Genomic DNA, 22,506 nt, shown 5'->3' on the forward strand with positions numbered 1-22,506 from the left:
TTATGTGTTGCATTGGAATAGAACAAATAGGTACATAGTTAAACATAGGATTAAGTGATATAGTAACTTAAGACTTTTTTTTGATGTGGCAACTTATTTTGTTTAGATTTGGATTCCTTAAATTTTCAAGTATCTTCCAAGTAATACAAATAAGTAGCTAAAAAAATTGTTGACTTCGGGATGGACTTTTCCTCTGTAATGCTTATTTTTCTGCTGTAAACTTTGCAGTTCTTTTTTGTTGAGGTCAGACTAATGCTTTTCTCCTCCACCACACTAATGGTAGTACATTTCTTTTCTCTATACAATAGTAAAATAAAATGTGACTAATTTTTCTAAACTTTTAAACAAACACTAAGAAAAGTCCATATTACCGTACTGAGTTGTGATTTTTAGTAGGGCTGTCAAGCAATTAAAAACATTAATCCCGATTAATCACATGATTAAAAAATTAATCATGATTAATCACGTTGTTAAACAATAAGAGAATACCATTTGTATGAATATTTTTGGATGTTTTCCACATATTCAAATATATTTATTTCAGTTACAACTCAGAATACAAAGTGTACAGTGCTCGCTTTATATTTATTTTTATTATAAATATTTGCACTGTAAAAATAAGATAGTATTTTTCAGTTCACTTAATACAAGTACTGAAGTGCAACATTGTTATCATGAAAGTTGAACTTACAAATGTAGATAGTTATGTACAAAAAATAAGTGCATTCAAAAATAAAACAATGTAAAATTTTAGAGCTTACAAGTCCACTCAGTCCTACTTCTTTGCAGCCAATCGCTCAGACAAACGAGTTTGTTTACATTTGCTGGAGATAATGCTGTTTACAATGTTCTTGTTTACAGTGTCACCTGAAAGTGAGAACGGGTGTTCACATGACACTATTATAGCCATCATTGCAAGATATTTGCATGCCAGATACACTAAAGATTCATATGTCCCTTCATGCTTTATCCACCATTTCAGAGGACATGCGTCCATGCTGATGATGGGTTCTGCTAGATAATGATCCAAAGCAGTGCAGACCAATGCATGTTCATTTTCATCATCTGAGTCACATGTCATCAGCAGAAGGTTGATTTTCTTCTTTGGTCGTTGGAGATCTGTAGTTTCCATATTGGAGTGTTGCTCTTTTTAAGATGTCTGAAAGCATGCTCCACACCCTGTCCCTCTCAGATTTTGAAAGGCACTTCAGATTCTTAAATCTTGGGTCAAGTGTTGTAGCTATCTCTAGAAATCTGATATTGGAACCTTCTTTGTGTTTTGTCAGATCTGCAGTGAAAGTGTTCTTAAATCAAACAATATATATGCTGTGTTGTCATCTGAAACTACCACAACACAAAATATATGGCCGAATGCGGGTAAAACCATGGAGCAGGAGACGTATAATCCTCCTCCAAGGAGTTCAGTCACAAATTTAATTAACACATTTTTTTAAACAAGCATCATAAGCATGTCCTCTGGAATGATGGCCAAAGCATGAAGGGGCATACAAATGTTTAGCACATCTGGCATGTAAATACCTTGCAATGCCGGCTACAAAAGTGCCATGCGAACGTCTGTGCTCACTTTCAAGTGACACCGCACAAGAGAAGCGGGCAGCATTATCTCCCATAAATGTAAACAAACTTGTTTGTCTTAGCGATTGGCTGGACAAGAGGTAGGACTGAGTGGAGTTGTAGGCTCTAAAGTTTTACATGGTTTTGTTTTTGAGTATAGTTATGTAACAAAAAAAATCTACATTTGTAGATTGTACTTTCACGATAAAGAGATTGCGCTACAGTACTTGTATGGGGTGAAGTGAAAAATACAGTGTTTTATCATTTTTACAGTGAAAATATTTGTAATCAAAAGTAATATAAAGTGAGAACTGTACACGTATTCTGTTTTTGCAATTGAAATCAATATATTTGAAAATGTAGAAAAACATCCAAAACATTTAATAAATTTTAATTCCTATTCTGTTAACAGTGCGAATAATCGCAATTAATTTTTTAAATCGCGATTATTATTTTTTGAGTTAATCATGTGAATTAACTGTGATTAATCGACAGCCCTAATTTTTAGTGAAACAAAAATAAAAGTGGAGTAAGTCTCTCTCCTGACACCTGTTCAAGGTATTAAAAATAAATGTTTTGTAGGTCACCAAGAAAACGGAGGTCCAGGTCACGGTCTGGTTCCCGAAAACGTAAACACAGAAAACGTTCACGCTCAAGATCAAGAGAAAGGAAGAGAAAATCATCTCGGTCATACTCCAGTGAAAGAAGAGCTAGGGAAAGGGAAAAAGAACGCCAGAAAAAGGGATTGCCTCCTATTCGGTCTAAAACACTAAGTGGTAGGTAATGCTTATTTTACGTTTTTTAATACCTTAGTATTCAAGAGAGAGGGAAAAAAAGTAGCCCTTTACATTTCTCTGGCAAGGAAACAAAATTTATATTAAGTACCATTATGACTAATTTTAGTCTAGTAACTGAAATCTCAAAAGTTAGATTGTTAATAAGTAATTTTATAATTAATCTATAAATATGTCAGTCATTTAATCATGAAGAAAGTAGGATTTTGTTCCTTCAAAGATTTTATTCTTGTAAAAATTATGAGCAGTGGTACCTGCCCCATAGACAAAACTACAACGTAGATTCTGTTTAATGTTGAATTTTGCATTCCTTCTAAAATATACCTAGTTAGAGTGACTTGAAAATTGATGTTCCAGTTCAGGGGACAGGATAGTGTGTGTGATGCACATTTGAGGTCATTTGATCAATGGGTTCCTGAGAAATGTTCCCCCTTCCACCCTATTCTGAAATTACCTGTTTCTAAAATGTCAGCGTTCTTATCATACTTTTTTTGTTGTATATAGGGACTAAATTGGGGTGTGTTGGGCTGGATCCGCAAGAAACTTACATCACTGGGATGTTCCTGTTAAATTTGTGTGTACAACACCAAGAACAGTATCCAAATCCCAGTTAATTCAAAGTTGTTCATCTTTAGTTCTGGTTCTTTGGAGTGCTGCTCGAGACAGCTGTGATCCCTTCAGGGAACACTAGCATCCTGAAGATGGAGGAAAAAAGGGAGGGGGGAGAAAGAACCTCCCCCACAAAATATCCTTTAGCCTAGAAGAATGTGTACTGGGGTGGGTGCCAGAAGCCATGAATTCAAGTGTCTTTGTTCACTGATAGTCTGGATCACTTTACAACCATTGTTATTAGTGTTGTGCATATTCTGCTGCTGCATAATGTACAACAGATTTCTAGTAATAGGAGGTGTATGTTCCAGAGTCTTAGCTTTCTTTTTCATAAATTGTCTCTAGATCCTAATGTTTGCAAAGATGATCTTGAAAACATTGATTTAGTGTAAACCAATGCAGAGTCATCTATCTCAGCCTTCAGACAGTTTGAAACGTACCCCTAAGAGGTGTAAACTGCCTTATCCATTTCAGTCTGGGCCCACTGCACTTACGTTTTCCCAGGATGCTTTGGAATTCAGCATTTTGCTGCAGCCTGACGCCTTACAGTTTGTTTTTACAGTTTGCCTGACCTACTTATAGGTATCTCTTGTTTTATGGCTTCTCCACAAAGAAGAGTTAATTAGATTTATAGTGTATATTTCCTGCATTGTTGAGCTAGGCAGCAGGGAGCTAGAGCTGGTGCCTCTGTCTTCACTAACAAGGTCAGCTCCCAGACTGCTGCGCTGGGCATCACAAAATGGGGAAGAGATGGCCAGCCCTCTGTGGAGAAAGAGGTGGTTAGGGACTATTTAGAAAAGCTGGACGTGCACAAGTCCATGGGGCCGGACGAGTTGCATCCGAAAGTGCTAAAGGAATTGGCAGCTGTGATTGCAGAGCCATTGGCCATTATCTTTGAAAACTCATGGCGAACGGGGGAAGTCCCGGATGACTGGAAAAAGGCTAATGTAGTGCCAATCTTTAAAAAAGGGGAGAAGGAGGATCCTGGGAACTACAGGCCAGTCCTCCTCACCTCAGTCCCCAGAAAAATCATGGAGCAGGTCCTCAAAGAATCAATCCTGAAGCACTTACACGAGAGGAAAGTGATCAGGAACCGTCAGCATGGATTCACCAAGGGAAGGTCATGCCTGACTAATCTAATCGCCTCCTATGATGAGATTACTGGTTCTGTGGATGAAGGGAAAGCAGTGGATGTATTGTTTCTTGACTTTAGCAAAGCTTTTGACACAGTCTCCCACAGTATTCTTGTCAGCAAATTAAAGAAGTATGGGCTGGATGAATGGACAATAAGGTGGGTAGAAAGTTGGCTAGATTGTCGGGCTCAACGGGTAGTGATCGATGGCTCCATGTCTAGTTGGCAGCCGGTGTCAAGTGGAGTGCCCCAGGAGTCGGTCCTGGGGCCGGTTTTGTTCAATATCTTCATAAATGATCTGGAGGATGGTGTGGATTGCACTCTCAGCAAATTTGCGGATGATACTAAACTGGGAGGAGTGGTAGATATGCTGGAGGGCAGGGATAGGATACAGAGAGACCTAGACAAATTGGAGGATTGGGCCAAAAGGAATCTGATGAGGTTCAGTAAGGATAAGTGCAGAGTCCTGCACTTAGGACGGAAGAACCCAATGCACAGCTACAGACTAGGGACCGAATGGCTAGGCAGCAGTTCTGCGGAAAAGGACCTAGGGGTGACAGTGGACAGTGGACAAGAAGGCCAATGGCATTTTGGGATGTATAAGTAGGGGCATAGCGAGCAGATCGAGGGACGTGATCGTCCCCCTGTATTCGACATTGGTGAGGCCTCATCTGGAGTACTGTGTCCAGTTTTGGGCTCCACACTACAAGAAGGATGTGGATAAATTGGAGAGAGTCCAGCGAAGGGCAACAAAAATGATTAGGGGTCTGGAACACATGACTTATGAGGAGAGGCTGAGGGAACTGGGATTGTTTAGTCTGCAGAAGAGAAGAATGAGGGGGGATTTGATAGCTGCTTTCAACTACCTGAGAGGTGGTTCCAGAGAGGATGGTTCTAGACTATTCTCAGTGGTGGAAGAGGACAGGACAAGGAGTAATGGTCTCAAGTTGCAGTGGGGGAGGTTTAGGTTGGATATTAGGAAAAACTTTTTCACTAGGAGGGTGGTGAAACACTGGAATGCGTTACCCAGGGAGGTGGTAGAATCTCCTTCCTTAGAAGTTTTTAAGGTCAGGCTTGACAAAGCCTGCAGGACCAATCCTGCTTTGAGCAGGGGGTTGGACTAGATGACCTCCTGAGGTCCCTTCCAACCCTGATATTCTATGATTCTAGCTCCTGCTAAAGCTTTGCTGGCTGAAAGCTGAAGTGTAGGCTGGTGAGCTGAGTAGCCTGGAGTTCAGTGCAGAAATTGAAGCCTGGGGAGATGCCGACAAAAGAACTGTAACTGGGCAGGTTATTGGAAAGACGTGGGAGGTCTGGAACTTTCTCATGTGGGGAAAAAGTGCAAGGAACCTGAGTTATTATGGGGGTTCAGGAATGGTGGGAGTATTGGAGCCCTGCCAGCAGTAGGAGTAAGTGTGGATGAGGGCCGGGGATCTCTTCTTTGCTTACTGGGGAGATAAGATGGACAGGAACCAAAGGACACCAGGAGCTATGGAAAAATTGGCTGAGAAGGCACAGGCCAAGTCTCTTCTTCTCTGGTATATGTAGAAATATCTTTTGGTAAATGTCAGGAGGAAAGATGCTCTTGTGGTTAAGAGCCCGAGGGATTGTCTACATCTATAACTTCTGTTGACCTGGCTATGTTGCTCAGGGGTGTGAAAAATTCACATTCCTGAGCAACATAATTAAGTCAGTCCAAGCCCCAGTGTAGATAGCACTAGGTTGATGGAAGAAATCAACCTTGCTAGTGCCTCTCAGAGAGGTAGATTTACTACAGCGATGGAAAAAACCCTTTTGTTGCTGTGGTAAGTGTATATACCTGCAGGAGCACAGCTGCAACTGTGCCACTGTAGTGTTTGTTTCTAGTGTGTAGACATACCCTCAGGAGACAGAGTTTTGGGGGAGGGGGTAGAGAGAATGTACCCATTTTACCACTTCATTGTGCTAAGATATTAAACCATACTTCCTATACAAAGAATAGAAAATATTGCTAAATTCCATGGCTGGGTTAAAGTACCACAGCACAGTAAGCATTAAATGTTTTTAAATTAACACTAATGTAATTCATCAGGGCTCAAAGTAAAGTAAAATTTCAATCCCTAATCTCACTCTAAGGATGAGAAGTTCTTGTAAAAAAAAAAAAAAATCCGTTTTTCAAATTTTAGAATAGTCACACTCTCTTTTCAGGCTGATTTCCCCTGGGTTTCTTGGTTTCCATCTGAGAATGTTATTTTCTTTAAACCACATTTTAGAAGTTTGAAGTTTAACTGTTTGTTGGCAAATAATTTTTGATAGTCTTCAGTTTAATACCTGCAACTTGATATGCCATTAATGCTCAGTGAGGGCAAACAGCCTTGCCTACTTAGCAGAAAAGATATATTTTTAAAGTGATGAAGGTATTCATCAAAACATTAACCAAATATAACATTCACAAGAAGGTTAATATCAAAATGGATATCAAACATGAGTTAGCTTTCAGGTGAATGACCTTTTATATGAAATATCTTTCTTTGCAGTTTTACATTCAGGAGAGGAAGGAAACTGACCCAGTGATTACTACTTTAAATACCAGTTCCAATAATGCTCCTTAACTTTCATTTTTTCATGTATTCATTTGTTCTATAAATTGTTCTGTAAGTCTTCAGATCTACATGTGAGATTGCATGCTCAGTAGAAATGTTGCTTGTTAAAAATACTTGTTTCTTTAATGGCTACATTAACGGATGATCTACAGTATGCTTTCATTTCCCTACCTCTGATGAAGTGTTTGTTTTGAGTTAAGAAAGATCAAGATCCTTTTACCAAGGCTAGTTTATCTGAATGGAATGTTGTGTTTTTTATTTGTTAGAGCTGTGTGCAGGGAGTCAATACTTATTGATTCTGTTCTCAGCTTCATCACTAATGCATCTTGTGAACTTGGGCATTTCACTTAATTTCTGTGCCTCAGTTTACTTAACCTCTGTTATCTGGGTAAAATATTATAATTCCTGCCTGAGATTGGTAGTTTATACTTAATTGTTTGTAAAGCACTTTCAAATTATTGGATGCAGAATGCAATGTCTTGCAAGGTATTGTCATTTTAAATTTATGTAATCTCTCTCTTGACAGTCTGCAGTACTACTCTTTGGGTTGGTCAAGTAGACAAGAAGGCCACACAGCAAGATTTAACTAATTTGTTCGAAGAATTTGGACAAATAGAATCTATTAACGTAAGTGAGCACAGTGTCCTAAATTTTATAACTCTTTTTTGCATATTACCAATTTAGGAAAGTTTATGCTGTATGATACATTTGCCAGATCCACAATAATGTGTACATAATATGTAGGAAAACATGACAGATGTGATGCATGTTGCATTTAAGAAAATAAGATGTGTGAGCTGAATTGTCTGTTAGAAAAAGAAGTTTTCTTGTAGTTTATAGGCCAAATTTTTCAAAAATGAGTGGCTCTGGTTAGATTCATAAGTCTTATTTAACCATCTAAATATATAGTTAGGAACTTACCTTTAGGGATCCATTTTTACAAACCTTGGCCATAATCCTTACCTGTGTATTTCTATTGTATTACAGTTGGCATTTGAACAACTAAGGAAAGGCGCTCTACGTAGTCAAATGGGTGTGCTTCTTCCCTCAGATTATTCATGGGAACTGTTGTTTTGATTGTTACAGTGAAATATGCTATAAGAGAGGAATTTGTTTTGTTTTTTAAAAAGAATCACAAATATTAGTTACGATACACACATTATAGTACAATATTAGGAAAAATTAATGACAAACACACCTGGACTGCTACTCCAGTAACTGCTTCAAACCATAACATTTTCAGTTGCCTGTCAGACACATGCTATTTCTTAACGTAACAAAATCATTTATTTCATAAAAAATAAAATGTTCCATTTTGTCACTCACTTTAAAATGTAGTTCTTTTTCGAGTCATTGTTTACAGAGATTCTACTCTTGATATGCATACTCCCCAGGCCCATGAGATTGAATCATTTGAATAGCAGTGTGCATTGGTGCTGTGCCTGTGCGCACCTCCAGGTGAATGGGCAACTGCTTGTTTGTCACTGAGAGTGGAATCTGTGGATAAGTACTCAAAGAAGAAAGGATGCTTACTTCCTCCACAGTAACTGTGGTTCTTTGAGATGTGTTGTCCACACATATTCCATGGCCTGTCCTCCTTCCCTTCCAATCAGTCCTATTCTCATGTGGTGCTTACTGGCAAATGAACTGAGTTTGGGATACAGCTGCTCTGCCCCTTATACCTTCAGCTATGGGAAGAGGGAGGTGGCCAGAATGGTGGCATGGCCTCAGTACACACAGCTATTCAGAAGACTCCAGTCTTGTGCAGGTGGGGCACATACACAGTGGTTTTTGAAGATGTGGTGTTCACACAGATTCCACAGTTAATGTAGGGTATGTAACCATTTTTTGTACTCTGAAAAGTCTCTGTAAAATCAACATCTTATTTAACACATCTGCTTCCTGTGAGAGTGTTCAGTCAGATCAGATTACTTTAGTGCTGACAGCAAGTTTGGTTTTTAGTTCTGCCAGTCTTGCAGAACCAACACCATTCCAGGAGAGCAAACTGGGTTCTTTCTGGCTTCAAGAAAAGAATTGTTTAAAAAGCTCCAGTTTCAGGACCACGTATACTGTCCCATTCTTTACAGGTAATTTCCTTATTTGCACCTGAATGCAGTAGAGTGACACAGGAGTAGCTAAGGGTAGCATTTGCCCTGCAGAATCTTAAATACAGGTGCAGAAACAAAAGAAGCACTGTTTGTATTTCAGATCCCAGGTTTAGTTAGCAGTTAAGAAAAATATCTTCTAAGCTGAGCGAATTTGAGATGGAAATAATGACAGCAATAACCATGGAATCCCACAGTGCCATTTTTATAGTCACCTTTCAGAGTAGAACTACACTTGAAGTAGTTCGTGCAAAGCAATTTCAGCCATTTCCCCACCCCCTTCTTCCAAATTGGAGCACCGACACTCTTACATCTTATAAAAATTAATCTTTTAAAACAGCAGAATTCAAATCAGCCATTTAAAAAATATTCTGTTGCTCTGTGTAGTACTATTTAGTTGTTAAACAACATCCAAAAACTTTTTATATTTATAACTTATGACCAAAACTTTTGGCCACAACTATATAATAAATTATCACTGAGATGCCATCCCTCCAGCATCATAGTGAAAGCTATAATTAATATGGCAAAACAGATTATTTTGCAACTCCCTAAGTTTGGATGCTCAGAAGTCTAAAATGTTTTTCTTTTTGACTATCAACTTCTGTGCTTAGCCTGTATGGGGAAAAATAATTGTATGGGAATCTTAAGAAAATTTAATTCAGTTGTTTGAATTTGGTGAGTATATAACAGTACTTTTGCCATTTAAAAAGATAAATTAACCACACATTTGAAACATTGATTATAGCACAAAATTAAATTTACAAATTTCCATGTTTGTATTGTAAATAATGGTTAATGAATAGTGCTTTTCATTGGATTAGGGTAAATAATAAACTATCGAAAAATTGCTTTTGAACATGCTCAGTATGAGTGAGAGAACTGTTCAGACTTTGTCTCCCATCTTGAGAAATGCAGGAATGCTGTTTTTCAGGCAGCGCTGCTGGGACATTTTCCAAGATGGATAATAGTTATTTTACCAGTGTGTTTGCATGCGTGTTCACACAAAAACTCTAGTCATTTAATTTTGATGTGAACTACAAAACCTAATTGAGACCGTATAAATACTAACATGAAGCAGAGGTTTTGGCGGGGGGGTTGTTTGTTGGTTTGTTTGTTCATTAAGAAACTAAACACAAAATGGACTATTAAGGCTTTACAGTTAAAACAGAAGTCAAGTAATGGGAAAATTACAGTTACTACAATCTTAATATGTCAATGCACCTAAGCCATCTGTATTTTATACTGTACATTTAATATGAGGAACTAAGAATAGAAAATATACCATTGAATTTAGTCAAGTTAATACTCTAGGAACGTTGGACTAGATCCTGGCTGGTGCTAAGAACCCTTTGTCATACTTTTGGATTGCAGTGGACTATATAGCTGGTTTAACAAGCCATGTGAAGATTCCTTGGCATAGAGAAATCCCTGGCTGGCTGACCCAGAAGCTTCAGAGCCCAGATGAGTGGGTGTGTTTTGCTACTGTGGTCCTCAGTTAACGCAGTGGTCCTTTGGAAGTCATTATCTCAGGGGTTCTCAAATCCTTTTTTTGCTGGGAGCCCTTTGAAAATATTTCACACTGTAAACCCAATCCCCCCCCCTCCCCCAATATACCATGCCACCCTTACTTCTGTACTGCTGCTGGCGGCAGCGCTTCATTCAGGCCTGGACACCACGCCTGGCCAGCGGCCTCTCTTCTTCCAACCCCCCTACAATAGTCTTGTGACCCTCTTTTGGGCCCTTGTGACCCCCAGTTTAAGAAATGCTGTATTATCGGGTCTTCTCTCACTTGCATTTGGCAGAACTGGCCCCCAGCCATCACCAGGTTAGGAACAATTCACTCCTTTATTCCTCACCACCAGAGCTGTGCCAAGTGAATTTCAGCCAGAACAAAGGAGTTGGGTCCATTAACATTTGCATTTTTTCACTCTTTTGCCACCTTAACATTGCGTTAAAGTAGTTTTTATATTTATCCATCTTTCTGCAGTTGAATAAATGTGAAGAGGGCTGTTATCAATATTAATAAAGGGTGTTGTCTATTGTTGATATGTCATTTTAAATTGTAAATACGATGTCTTACATCTATTTGCATTTCTCAGAAATGCTGTAAATTTCCGCTTTCTTGATGAGAAGTAACTTGGAATTGTGTTACAAATACATCTTCATGACAGTTCTTCTGCTCCTGTACCTCTTAAAGTACAGAGCTATCACCCTTTACATTGGTTTTAAGAAATGTTAACTTGAGTGTTTTACAAAAAATTAGAATTCACTGACACATGAAGACATTGTCTAAACAAGTGTTAATTGCTATAATAAGATATATTTCTTTTTCATAGATGATTCCTCCAAGAGGTTGTGCATATGTCTGCATGGTTCATAGACAAGATGCATATCGTGCTCTTCAGAAACTTAGTTCTGGATCCTACAAAATTGGATCTAAAATTATTAAGGTAAGCCATATTTTGTTCAGTAACATAGCCCAACTTAAAGTACAGCAGTATTTTTATTATGATGGTTTAATTGTGTACTTTGAAAAATAATGTCAAGTATCGGGGTAGCCGTGTTAGTCTGTATCCACAAAAACAACAAGGAGTCCTGTGGCACCTTAAAGACTAACAGATTTATTTGAGCATAAGCGTTCGTGGGTAAAAACCCCACTTCTCCATGCATCTGAAGGAGAGGGGTTTTTACCCACGAAAGCTTATGCTCAAATAAATCTGTTAGTCTTTAAAGTGCCGCCGGACTCCTTGAAAAGCAATGAATTTTCTATACTATGAGTCTGATCAAGGTGTACAATATAGAGCACGAGAAGGAGGCAAAATAACTTCTGTTTGTAAGAGGTAGAATGGAAAATTTTCTTATAAAATGTGTATTTGGGCAGGAAGTGAGGAAGACCTTAAAAATAAAATGATAAACCTGCTGTTTAGGGAATACTTTGAGTACTTAAACACAAACATAATTTCAAGCTTGTATGTAGTCCCATTGACTTCAGTGAGGACTGTGTGTTGAAAGTTAAGCTTGTGCTTAAGTGTTTGGCTTGTTTGAGGTGTCTGTCACTACTTTACTCTGAGACCCTTGGATAAGTCTTTTCAGCTCTGAGGTGCTATTTCCCCATTTGTAAATTAGAAATAATATTTAACACAGTTCTTAAAGTTCACTGTAACCAAAGAGCTAAAAGATCTTCCAAGTGGCTGCTGCTATTAGATGTTGAGTACGTGCCCTAGTGCTTGGTACATACAATAAATGTACAGTGGAGATCAATCCTGCACTGACGAGGTGAAGTGGATAACTGAAGTGTTTTAATTCAGCTACATCATCTGATTGGATTTTATTTTCAGATTGCTTGGGCTTTAAATAAAGGTGTGAAAACAGAGTACAAGCAATTTTGGGATGTGGATCTTGGAGTTTCATATATACCTTGGGAAAAAGTAAAATTGGATGATCTGGATGGCTTTGCTGAAGGAGGCATGATTGACCAGGAGACTGTAAATACAGGTATGGATACTTACATGTAACTTTTATTAAGTAAAAATTATGTTTATTTTCTTTATTCCTTAAATTAATTTTCAAAAGTTGCGTATTTATGGTATACATGTTCTTTTTTGCATTTGTTAGTATTAATTTCCTGTGTACAGTTCTGATGGCACTGAGATCAGAAATCCAGAAATTTGGAGTGCCTCTATAGTATGTTTGAGTCAACATCTGATGATAACACTGCAAGTCAGCATAACACTATGTCAGCATTCAGATCAATGGAGTTAAGCGAGACAATAAATATTAATATTTTTAAAAGTGGCTTCTGATTTTCTACGTTCAGTCACTAAATACATGTGCAAATATTAGTGCATGCAAAATCTGAGACCTGGTTGTGCTCCTTTTGAAAAATCAAGTCTTTAGATTGTCGTATGTAAAAGTAAAATGATGGAAGAGACTGATCTGGATATTCCTTTATTGTTTAAAACTTTCTGTTGAGACTGTCAGTATTATTGAGCTTCCTCTTTCCAACCTCCAGAGATTGGTTTATAATCTGTTTTGTATCACAGGGCTTGTCTACACGGTCCCACAGTTCAGACCGTGGGAGTATGAATTGCACACTTCTCCCCTGTGTGCACGCTGCAGGAGCTAACTAAAAGGCATCTAGTTCATGTAATGTGAACTAGGTATCTTTTAGTTCACTCTGGCACCATCCACACAGGGGAGTTGCAGTTCACACCCCATAGTCCAAATTGTGGAGCTGTGTAGACATAGCCTTCGATATTGACAAGGGATGTTTAAGTATATAAATTCCAGTCTTTTTAACTCTGTCAGCATAATTTAAATCAATATTGAAAATTAAATCCAACACCTGCGTTTAGAATGCCAACTTCATTTTCTCTTCGGCTGGTGGAGGTGGGATTTTTTTTGTTGTTAAGCACCCTATGTGACCATGTGTCAGACTAGTCACTCAGTAATATAGACATATTGTAAATATAAATGACAATACATAAGGGGCTGCTATATTCTTTACAGGTCATGAATCATTTATAAAGTGACAGTCAACTTAATTTTTTTAAATCAGCATTAAAAAAAATCAGTTTCTGATATAGTAACATTCAAATTGCATATCTAGAATTTTTGTTTTTCCTTTTCCATTCACTCTAAAAAAAAGTTATGGGATTTCTGTGTTCTCTTGCTGATGTTTGACGGTCTTTCTGCCAAGAGGGGAACTCTGTGTGCCTGTATTTATATAATTTTATTTTTCACCCCTCAGCTTCTTTCAGTTACAGTAAGCTTGGCTGTTACTTGTAACTTTCAGACCAAAATATGATTTTTCAAGTTGATGATGGTTTTTGTAAATGTGGAAATGGAAATAGAACATTTAAACTCATTGTCTACAAAATAAATATATATATATATTTTTATTTAGAATGGGAAACTGTGAGGAGCTCAGAGGCTGTTAAAGAAAATATCCAAACTACTCAGAGTACAACTGTCGATAAGAATACAGCTGTTACAACACAGACAGAAGCTTATACTCAATCTGTAACTATGCTACAGGTTGGTATTGAGTGTGGTTTCTGGAGAGAGAGATTTAATTTTTGGTTAATATGGATACATTCAAATGCTAAGTTAGAATAAATAGCAGAGATAAAATAAAATATCAATCCTCCTTGTTCTATATTTATCTTTAAAATAAGAAAGCTAATTATTTCATTCAGCAAAGCTCTTAAACTTCTGCTTGACTCTAAGATCATGCCTGTTTTGCTGAATCCAGGATTAAATATTGGTGATAGGATAAATGTTATAAAACTGAAATAGCAATTAGTTGTTTAAAAGAAGAAGATTGAAATGTGGGAGCTACTAAAGCATCCTTTTTTAGGAGCACCAGCACAATGACCCCTTTTTGCCTGGAACCACTTCTGCTTGACTTTAGTTACTTTTTACATTTGTTTCCTCTTTCTTTCATATTAATCTGAGAATAAATGAGTTATTTTTTTCCTGCACTTTTGGTCAGTCTTAGTATTGATTTAGGGCCTTGTTGAACATTTTTGTTAAATGGAATTTGGTAGGAACAATCTAAGGCTTAATACAGTTTGAATTATTCTGCCTCTAAAAAGGATTTTCTCTGCTTTAATAAACAGATGAATAAGGTTTGTTTCTTTTTTGAAAGCTGGAGGTACTGTATTATAACTTCTTTAGTCTTTCAGGAGTGTGCAATACCAAAGATGTTGGTCAAGAATTGATTGAAATGCTCACAGTCAAAATTATTTAGTGTTTAGATTAAAATTTACTTTTCTGTAGTGTCATTATAAACAAAACTTAGTAAAAATAAAGTTGTTGCTGATTTTTTTTTCTTTCTTGCATTGATGCAAGGTTGCTAATTTACATGGCTGCTCCTGAGGATTGAGCTTTTGGAATTAATAATTTTTGTTAATGTTAAAGTAGTTTATTGGAGCCTCAGAATGAAGATTAACTTTTTTAGTCTATTTCCAGGACTAACGTCCCTTTAACACAATTTATGTATTGTCTTCCATTTTCTGTCACAAGAATTATGCTTAGTTTCTTATTTCAACCACCTTGCGCTATATTGTATTCTGTTGTATTTCTAATACGTTTCTGCCTTCCTTACTGTTGTTTTACATTTCCCATTGAATCAAGAAGGCAGACATACTGTTAATACTTGAGCATGCTCTTCCTGTTTTGAAGTAATTATATTCTCAGCTAATAAATTCAGGCCTGAGAGCCAAGTTTTTCTTTGAGTAGTGTCCCTATGGGTGCTCCATTCTAGGTGCACTTGCGCCCCATGTGCCTTAGATCAGACATTTTAGGAAGCCGTGTCTTTTCAGCCTGCACATGCACCCCCCCGGAGCCTTATGCGGTGCATCGAGGCTATATAGCCTTGTTCTCAACCATCTCAGCCTGCAATGGAGCCTCAGCAGCATCCAAATAGATCTTACCTCAACTGTATTTTGTTCTTATTAGTTCGTTTTAGTTCTTAGTTTCTTTTGTGTGAGGTAGCTGTAGTAATTTTATAGTTTCAGACAAAGAATCTTTTAAAAAAACCCAAAACTTGACTTTATACTTTTAGGATAAGGACTGTTGTCCTTTACCTATTTTTCTTTGTTTTTCCCCCTTACGGGAACTTATGCCCAGTTCTCCCGGGTCTCTCTGGATGCTGGTTTTCAGAGGAAAGTTCAAAATACAGTTGAGGACCTTCCTTTTGATGGATCAAAGTTGTTTGTGGGAAAAAATGATGAATCTCTGCATCCCTTAAAAGACGCTAGAGCCGCCTTGCACTCTCTCGGAATTTGTACCCCTGCACGTAAAAGAAAGTTCAGTAAGTCCCAGACAGCACAGAGATCTCGTCCTACCTAGTTTCCCACCTCCCAGAGATATTACAGACCCCAGCATAAAAGACAATAGTTTCAGAAGAAGAGACCAGCTACTTCTCAAGCACTGACCTCCCAACCCACAACTTCAAAATATCAGTTTTGATGGGCTGGTCAAGGTGCTGAGTTACCATCTCCACTCTTACTGCTGCAACAATCTGCATGCCTCCCTCACTTCAGCCATCGCCTTTCTCATTTCCATCAGAACTGGGAACATACCTCTATGGATAAGTGGGTGTTGGAGATCATGTCTCCATCTACTTTACCTCCCTCCCCCCACCCTACATCCCACCTTCAGGAATCCCTCTCATGAGCACCTTTTGCAACAGGAAATTGACTCTCTTCTGAATCTGGGTGCTGTAGTACCTCTGTGCAACACAGGAATGGGATTTTATTCCAGGCATCTCCTGATTCCAAAAAAAAACAACCAGCAGTTGGAGACCTATTCTAGATCTAAGCTTATTCAATATATTCATAAAGATTCAGACGTTCAAAATGGTAACTCTTGCAGCAATAATTCCATCATTGGACCAAGGGGATTGGTTCTTGGTCCTCGACTTTCAAGATGTTTACTTCCCTGAAGTGATCGACTCCTCCCACAGAAGGTTCTTTTGCCTCATTCTGTGTCAAGAGACTTTCAATACACAGTGCTTCTGTTCAGTCTCTTCTCTGCACCCAGAGTGTTCTCAGAAGTTCTTTTTATCGTAGCAGCTCATCTTGGCAGACAAGGAACTCTATTTCCCATACCTCAGCAGTTGTGACACTACACATGCGTTGCCTCCTGGGGTGGCTCAGAACTGTTTGTTTGCCAAGCAAACACAGTTAAAGAAAATTATTCTCCATGCCTCCAGTAGTTTTTAAAAAAAGACAGCAAACCCTGAGATGCCGCTCTCCTTTGGTGGAGTCCAGACCTTCTGTATGCATTTATCCCAACTCCCTTGATATCCAAGGTGTTATGCAAGATAAGGAAAACCAAAACAAAGTTATTCTTATAGTTCTGAGATGGCTGAGACAAACATGGTTTCCTTACCTCACGCAGCTGGCTCTTTGTCAACCGATCGCTCTCCGGACCATCTGTTCTCTCAGGATGCCAGTCAAATCCATCACCCCAAACTCAGGGTTCTTTGGCTTAAGGCATGGCTGATAGATGGTTTGCAGGGTTAGAAACAGTGTATTCTGAGGACGTAAAGAGAGTGCTATTACATAGCAGGAAACAATGTACTTGTGGCAAACGTGCCAAAAAGTTGATGAAATTCAAAGACTGGTGTGACCTAAAACATCTTTCACCTAAGTCCTCTCAGTTATCATTTGTACTAGATTACATTTTAGAGCTAAAAATGACAGGGTTATTTTTAAGCTCCATAAAAGTGTATTTGGCAGTTATTACGGCCTTCCATCATATGGTAGAGGGTTTTTTCATCTTTGCTTATCCTACAACAAGGAGGTTTCTCAGAGGACTGGACAGCCTCTTCCCACTAATCAGATGCCCTACGCTGTTATGGAACCTTAACTTGGTACTCAGATGTCAAACGAGGCCTCCCTTTGAAACTATGGACATCTGCTCCTTTCAATACCTGTCTATGAAAACTGCATTTCTAGTAGCCGTTTTGTGTGCTCGAACAGGGAGTGAGATAGGGGCATACTTCACAGCCTTCTTTAAGACTAAGGCCACGCTTCGACTACATTCCTGCCAAAGGTATCTCTTTGGACTTTCACATAAATCAGCCTATAAATCTTTTAGTTTTCTTCCCTAAACCACACCAGGATATAGGATATGTGACACTACATACACGCGAGGTCTGGAGGACATTAGTCTTTTACTGAGACAGGACTATGCCCTTTAGGAAATCTCCTAGATTTTCTCTCCATTGCAGACAGAACTAAGGAATCTCCAGTTTCCAAGTAAAGATTCTCTAGATGGGTATTTGGCTGCATTACCTACTGCTGTCAGTCTCATGATGTTCAGCCTCCCTGTAGAGTACTAACTCACTCCCATGAGATGCCTCTCTACTTTAGTAGGCTTTAAGAATGTTCCTGTCGTGGAAATATGTAGAGCCGTGATTTGAGAGCTTATTCGTATATTTTCTGAACACTACACAGTCACTCATACTTCAGCGTCTGATGCCATATTTGGGTCTACTGTTTTATCTTCAATCTTAGACTTTTCTCCTAAACCCCACCCCTCTGTAGAGGTTACTGCTCGATAGTCATCTAGAGTGGAGCACTTACAGGGATACTACTTGCAGAAGAAGAGATTACTCACCCTGTGTAGTAACTGTGTGGTTCTTCAACATGTGTTTCCCCTATGGGTGGTCCACTATCCACCCTCTTCCCCTCTGTTTCAGAGTTCTTTATGGCATTCTCTGCGGTAGAGAAGGAACTGAGTGCGGTTCACCTATGCAGCTCTATATAGTCTCAGTGCAGGGCACAAGGCTGTGGGGGACTCATGAGTAGGCCAAATGGACACTGCTACCTAAAATCTCTGATCTGAGGCACATTGGGTGCAAGCGCGTCTAGAGTAGAGCACCCATAGGGGCACATCTTGAAGAACCACAGTACATGCACAGGATTATTAGCCCACTAAATCATTTTCTTTTTTGAAGCACTGTCAAGTTAACGCAAAAAAGAAAAGGAGTACTTGTGGCACCTTCTCATTATCAGGTTATCATTTTTCTACTGAAATATTTAAATACTTTAATTTTTAAATGAAAGGTGATGGGGTTGTAAAACAAAAACCAAAATAGGTTCTCAATTGCTGAAAGACACAGCATTAGAAAAAAATAATGAAGCTCCTTTTAAATCCTTCCTTCTCCACACAACCTATCACCTGTTCTTTCCTTTCTCCCTTCCCTCTCTGTCCTTTCCCCACTGTCTTCCTTTCCTACAAGTTATCAAAGCTCTAGTTCCTAAATTAAGTACAATATATAAATATGTATTTTTATACCATTTCTTTAAAGCAGAATAAGAAGGGATACGATGGCATTCTCCCAGTGTGCATTCAAATGTTTTAGATATTCTTGCTGACCTGTAGTGAGGCATGGGGCCTAAATGTTAATTTTAGGGCTAAATTCTGCATTTAGCTATGTTTGCAGGGTTCTATCAATGTAATTTCGACAGAATTTAGCCCTACAGAATCTTTTGCAGATAATGTTAGATCAGGGATCTCAATCTCAAATCACCACGAGGGCCACATGAGGACTAGCACATGGGGCTGCATCACTGACACCTTTTCATATAAAGGTACAAAGCGCCCCCCCTTACCCCCCCCCCAAAAGTGATAAAGTGCTGGCAGCGGGAAGTGCCTGGAGGTAGGCAGAGGAGCGGGGACGCGGCACGCTGTGTGGGAGAAGGGGCAGCGGGTGAGGAGAGCTTGGTGGCTGCAGGAAATAACTTGGGGGGGGGGGACGACTTGGCGGGCTGCAGCAAATAACTCGGGCTGCGTGTTTGAGACCGCTGTTTTAGATGAAACCAGTTAGTGTGACTTTCAGTTCCTGAGCTGAATTTGCAGGGATAGCAGTTAGAAAAACAATTTTATTTGTAAATGGGACAAATTTGATATGAAAATCAAAACATAATAAACTTTAGTGCTATTATGCTATTTTTAGTCACCTTTCAGAGGAAAACTGCCTTCATCCCAGCTTTATCTGGCAACTTCTATAATACAGTTTAGTTTTTGATATAAAATTCTATAGGATATTAGAGAAATTAGGTATAATATAAAATTTAAATTTAAGATTTTAGTTAAAACACAAATAATGCCTTACTGTGAATACATTATTTTCCATATTAAATTTATAAACCCTCAATTTTTTATTTACCTGCAGCTGCTGCAGAAATTCCAGTGTACTACCCCAAAGTGCCAAGTAATTCATCATGCTTGCGACAGCATAAGTAGAACCTTGATTATAATTACTGCTTTCAGTTAACAAGAATTTCAATCAAATCATTTTATTCCTTTTTCAGAGTCATTGAATAATGTAAAAGTTGAAGTTTTTGTTTTGTTTTTCCTTCCCATGAAAAAAAGATTCCGGTAGCTCCAGCTGTGCCTGCTGTTAGTTTAGTTCCACCAGCATTTCCTGTCACAATGTCTGTCCCACCTCCTGGCTATAGTTCAATTCCACCACCTCCCTTCTTGCGGGCAAGTTTCAACCCTTCACAACCACCTCCTGGTAAGTTACCATTTTAATTGATTGTATAATAAGGATATCCATGCTAACTGAGTGTCTTAAACATATGTTATGTGCTAGGACTATTTCTGACTCTAAGATTCAGGGCAGAAGACTTAGTTAAAACTTCACATTTTCAGTCTAGTTTTAAAAATCAAACTCTTTATTTTGTTGTTTCATTTTACAGTGTTTCTTCAACTGGAAAATTTGATTGTTAGGTGAAACTTTAATTGTTCCTTTGAGTATTGCTGGTATAAATGACAACTTAGAGGTACATCCTCTGTGTTAAAGTTGGAGCCCTCTGGAAAGCAGTAACCATTGCTGATTATCTTCCTACACCGCTAATACTTGCCGGTTTGCAGTGGGACATTCTTCTCCTGATTAGTGCAGATTAGTGAGGTTTTACTGTTCTTATTACTGAGGTTTTATTAAAGTTGGCCATATTATTAAATTATTTCTGATTGTTCATACAGGTTTTATGCCTCCCCCGGTTCCACCAGTCCCACCGCCTGTTGTTCCACCGCCTGTTGTTCCACAGGTAGTCCCAACATGTAAGTTGGCTTGTCTTTTTTCCCTAAAAGAATACTAATTTTGTATTAATGGAAGTCTAGCTGTTTGATGTCCTCATTCTTACTCAAGGTGGATTGATATAAATCAGCAAGCAGGAAACTTTGATTTAAATAATCAGTATTAATCTTGTTTTGCATTTGTACTTTTTAGTTACTTTGTTAAAGAAAAGTTGATTCTCATTGGTTGATAACCATTAAAACATGTTGATTTGCAACTAAACATAGCCTTTATATTAAATTTGGTTCTTTTTGTTAACCAGGAAGATACACTAGATCAGTACACATTTATTGAAGCAATTACATAGCTTAATTTGCGTTTATTTAGATTCTTAATCTTTACATTTTTTATTATGTTAGAAAATGGTGACTGATGCATTTCTTACTTGCTAAATTAATTTTTTATTTGTGATTTGTGTCATGCTCTATTTGGAAATGCAAATTCAATTAAAAATGTACAAAAACAACATTTTAAAATAATTTTTTTAGTAAATAAAGTCACCTAAAATATGCTGGGTACATAAGAAAAAAAAGTTTTTATCACAAAATATATCAGAACATGTTTTAAATTTAAAACAAGCTGATTTATTAAACTAAGTATTATCTCTAGTTAGTGAATTGAACTGATAGTTTCTGGTCAACATTGTACTTCAGAATTATAGAACAAGTAGATCTCATCCTCTCACACCTAGTTTTCATTTATAGATTGGAAGAAGAAAACAAGCTTTCCTGCATTTTCAACTCCCAGGTGGTTTCTTAAGTTTGAGTGAACTAGTCATTGAATTGAACTAGTGGAATGAACTGAAATGAAGAAAATATTCTCTCTGCATCTGCAGAGGAGGATACTGCCATGAAAAACTGGTGTAGCACTTCAGCAAACTGTGGTTCCAGATGCATAGCCAGTAGTGACTTCCCAAAATTCAGTGGTTCAACTTCCTTTAACCCTCCACAGCAAACATGTACTGTTCAGTATTATTGTTTTAATTTACTATAATGATTTTAATAGAGTATGGTAAGTTTAGGCCTCAACATAGATTGTCATGATTTCAAATGCAATTTTAAATAGATTTTTTGACTTAAATACAGGGTTTTTTAAAATAAACCTAATTTTTAAATTTAAAAATAAAAATCATTGATTTTTATCTACCCTGTTCTTAATTAAGTAATAGTATGCAAATTAGGGTAGATACCGCGTTCTAGGGGGTATTCATATGCTGTTTTCATCAATGTATTGAGAACAAGTTTATAGCGCATAGTTTATAGTGCACTTTATAGTTTATAGTGCATAGTTTAGTTGGTCTAATAATATTCACAAACAGTATATTTAATATTTTCTCAGGAGTCATTGAAAAAATTATTTGCAAATTGATGTTTAATTGGGAGTTGTATAGATGATCAAATAATATTCATTAAGCAATTTAGTTCTGTATTTTTCTTTCAATCACTGAATTTATTATTTATTATTTTCATTATTCAATCTTTTCAAGTTGGCTACATTCAATGGTTCGAACATTAAAGCCCGTTGAAACCAGTGTTGTTTGCTTCTGTATTTATTCATAATCCACGCGCACTACTTAAGAGTGAAGCATTGGGAAGCCTATACTTAAGGATTACAAATGTTTTTTGAAAAACAATTTATTCCAAAGTGAACAGTATTGTTGTTTTTGATGACCATATTTGATTATATGCTCTTAACAATAAAGCATCTGCCAAACTAAATTGGCAAGAAATACTGAGATGTGTTTTTTGTTTTGTGTTTTTTCCCCTACAGCTCTAGTGCAGCCTCCTCTTTCCATTACTCGAGAGACAATGAAAGATGTTCCTTTTGGTAGCCTTGTTTTACCAGTTGGCACTGTTTCTAGCAGTCTAGCCACTCCAACATTATCAGCGGGAAGTGTTTTTAACCCTCTTCCAAGCAACAAACCAGAGTCGGAAGAAAAAGGATCACATCTTGCAGACGTTCAGATTTCTTCCAGTGAAAACAACAGATCTGGTAAATGTCTGTACCCTACATATTTTGCCACATATAAATTGACTTCGTAAATACAAGTTTTTAAGTTAACCCATGTGTATTGTGTTAACTCATCCTAATGTAGGACGTTTTA

The 22,506-nt window shown here is 37.8% G+C and overlaps 1 protein-coding gene across 3 annotated transcripts in view; it reads left to right on the forward strand.

The window, feature by feature from the left end:
* Window positions 1-22,506, forward strand: part of SCAF8 (SR-related CTD associated factor 8) — a 137,474-nt gene that overhangs the window by 60,055 nt on the left and 54,913 nt on the right. For all 3 annotated transcript variants that reach the window (XM_084624399.1, XM_084624398.1, XM_084624400.1), the window contains exons 12-19: window positions 2,158-2,351; window positions 7,219-7,319; window positions 11,137-11,250; window positions 12,139-12,295; window positions 13,707-13,837; window positions 19,694-19,838; window positions 20,309-20,386; window positions 22,173-22,394. In XM_084624399.1, coding sequence (XP_084480525.1) covers window positions 2,158-2,351; window positions 7,219-7,319; window positions 11,137-11,250; window positions 12,139-12,295; window positions 13,707-13,837; window positions 19,694-19,838; window positions 20,309-20,386; window positions 22,173-22,394 — 1,142 coding nt within the window. The remainder of the gene's footprint in view (window positions 1-2,157; window positions 2,352-7,218; window positions 7,320-11,136; window positions 11,251-12,138; window positions 12,296-13,706; window positions 13,838-19,693; window positions 19,839-20,308; window positions 20,387-22,172; window positions 22,395-22,506) is intronic.

The sequence above is a fragment of the Lepidochelys olivacea genome (assembly GCF_965140295.1).
Source record: "Lepidochelys olivacea isolate rLepOli2 genome assembly, chromosome: 3".
Lineage (NCBI taxonomy): Eukaryota > Metazoa > Chordata > Testudines > Cheloniidae > Lepidochelys > Lepidochelys olivacea.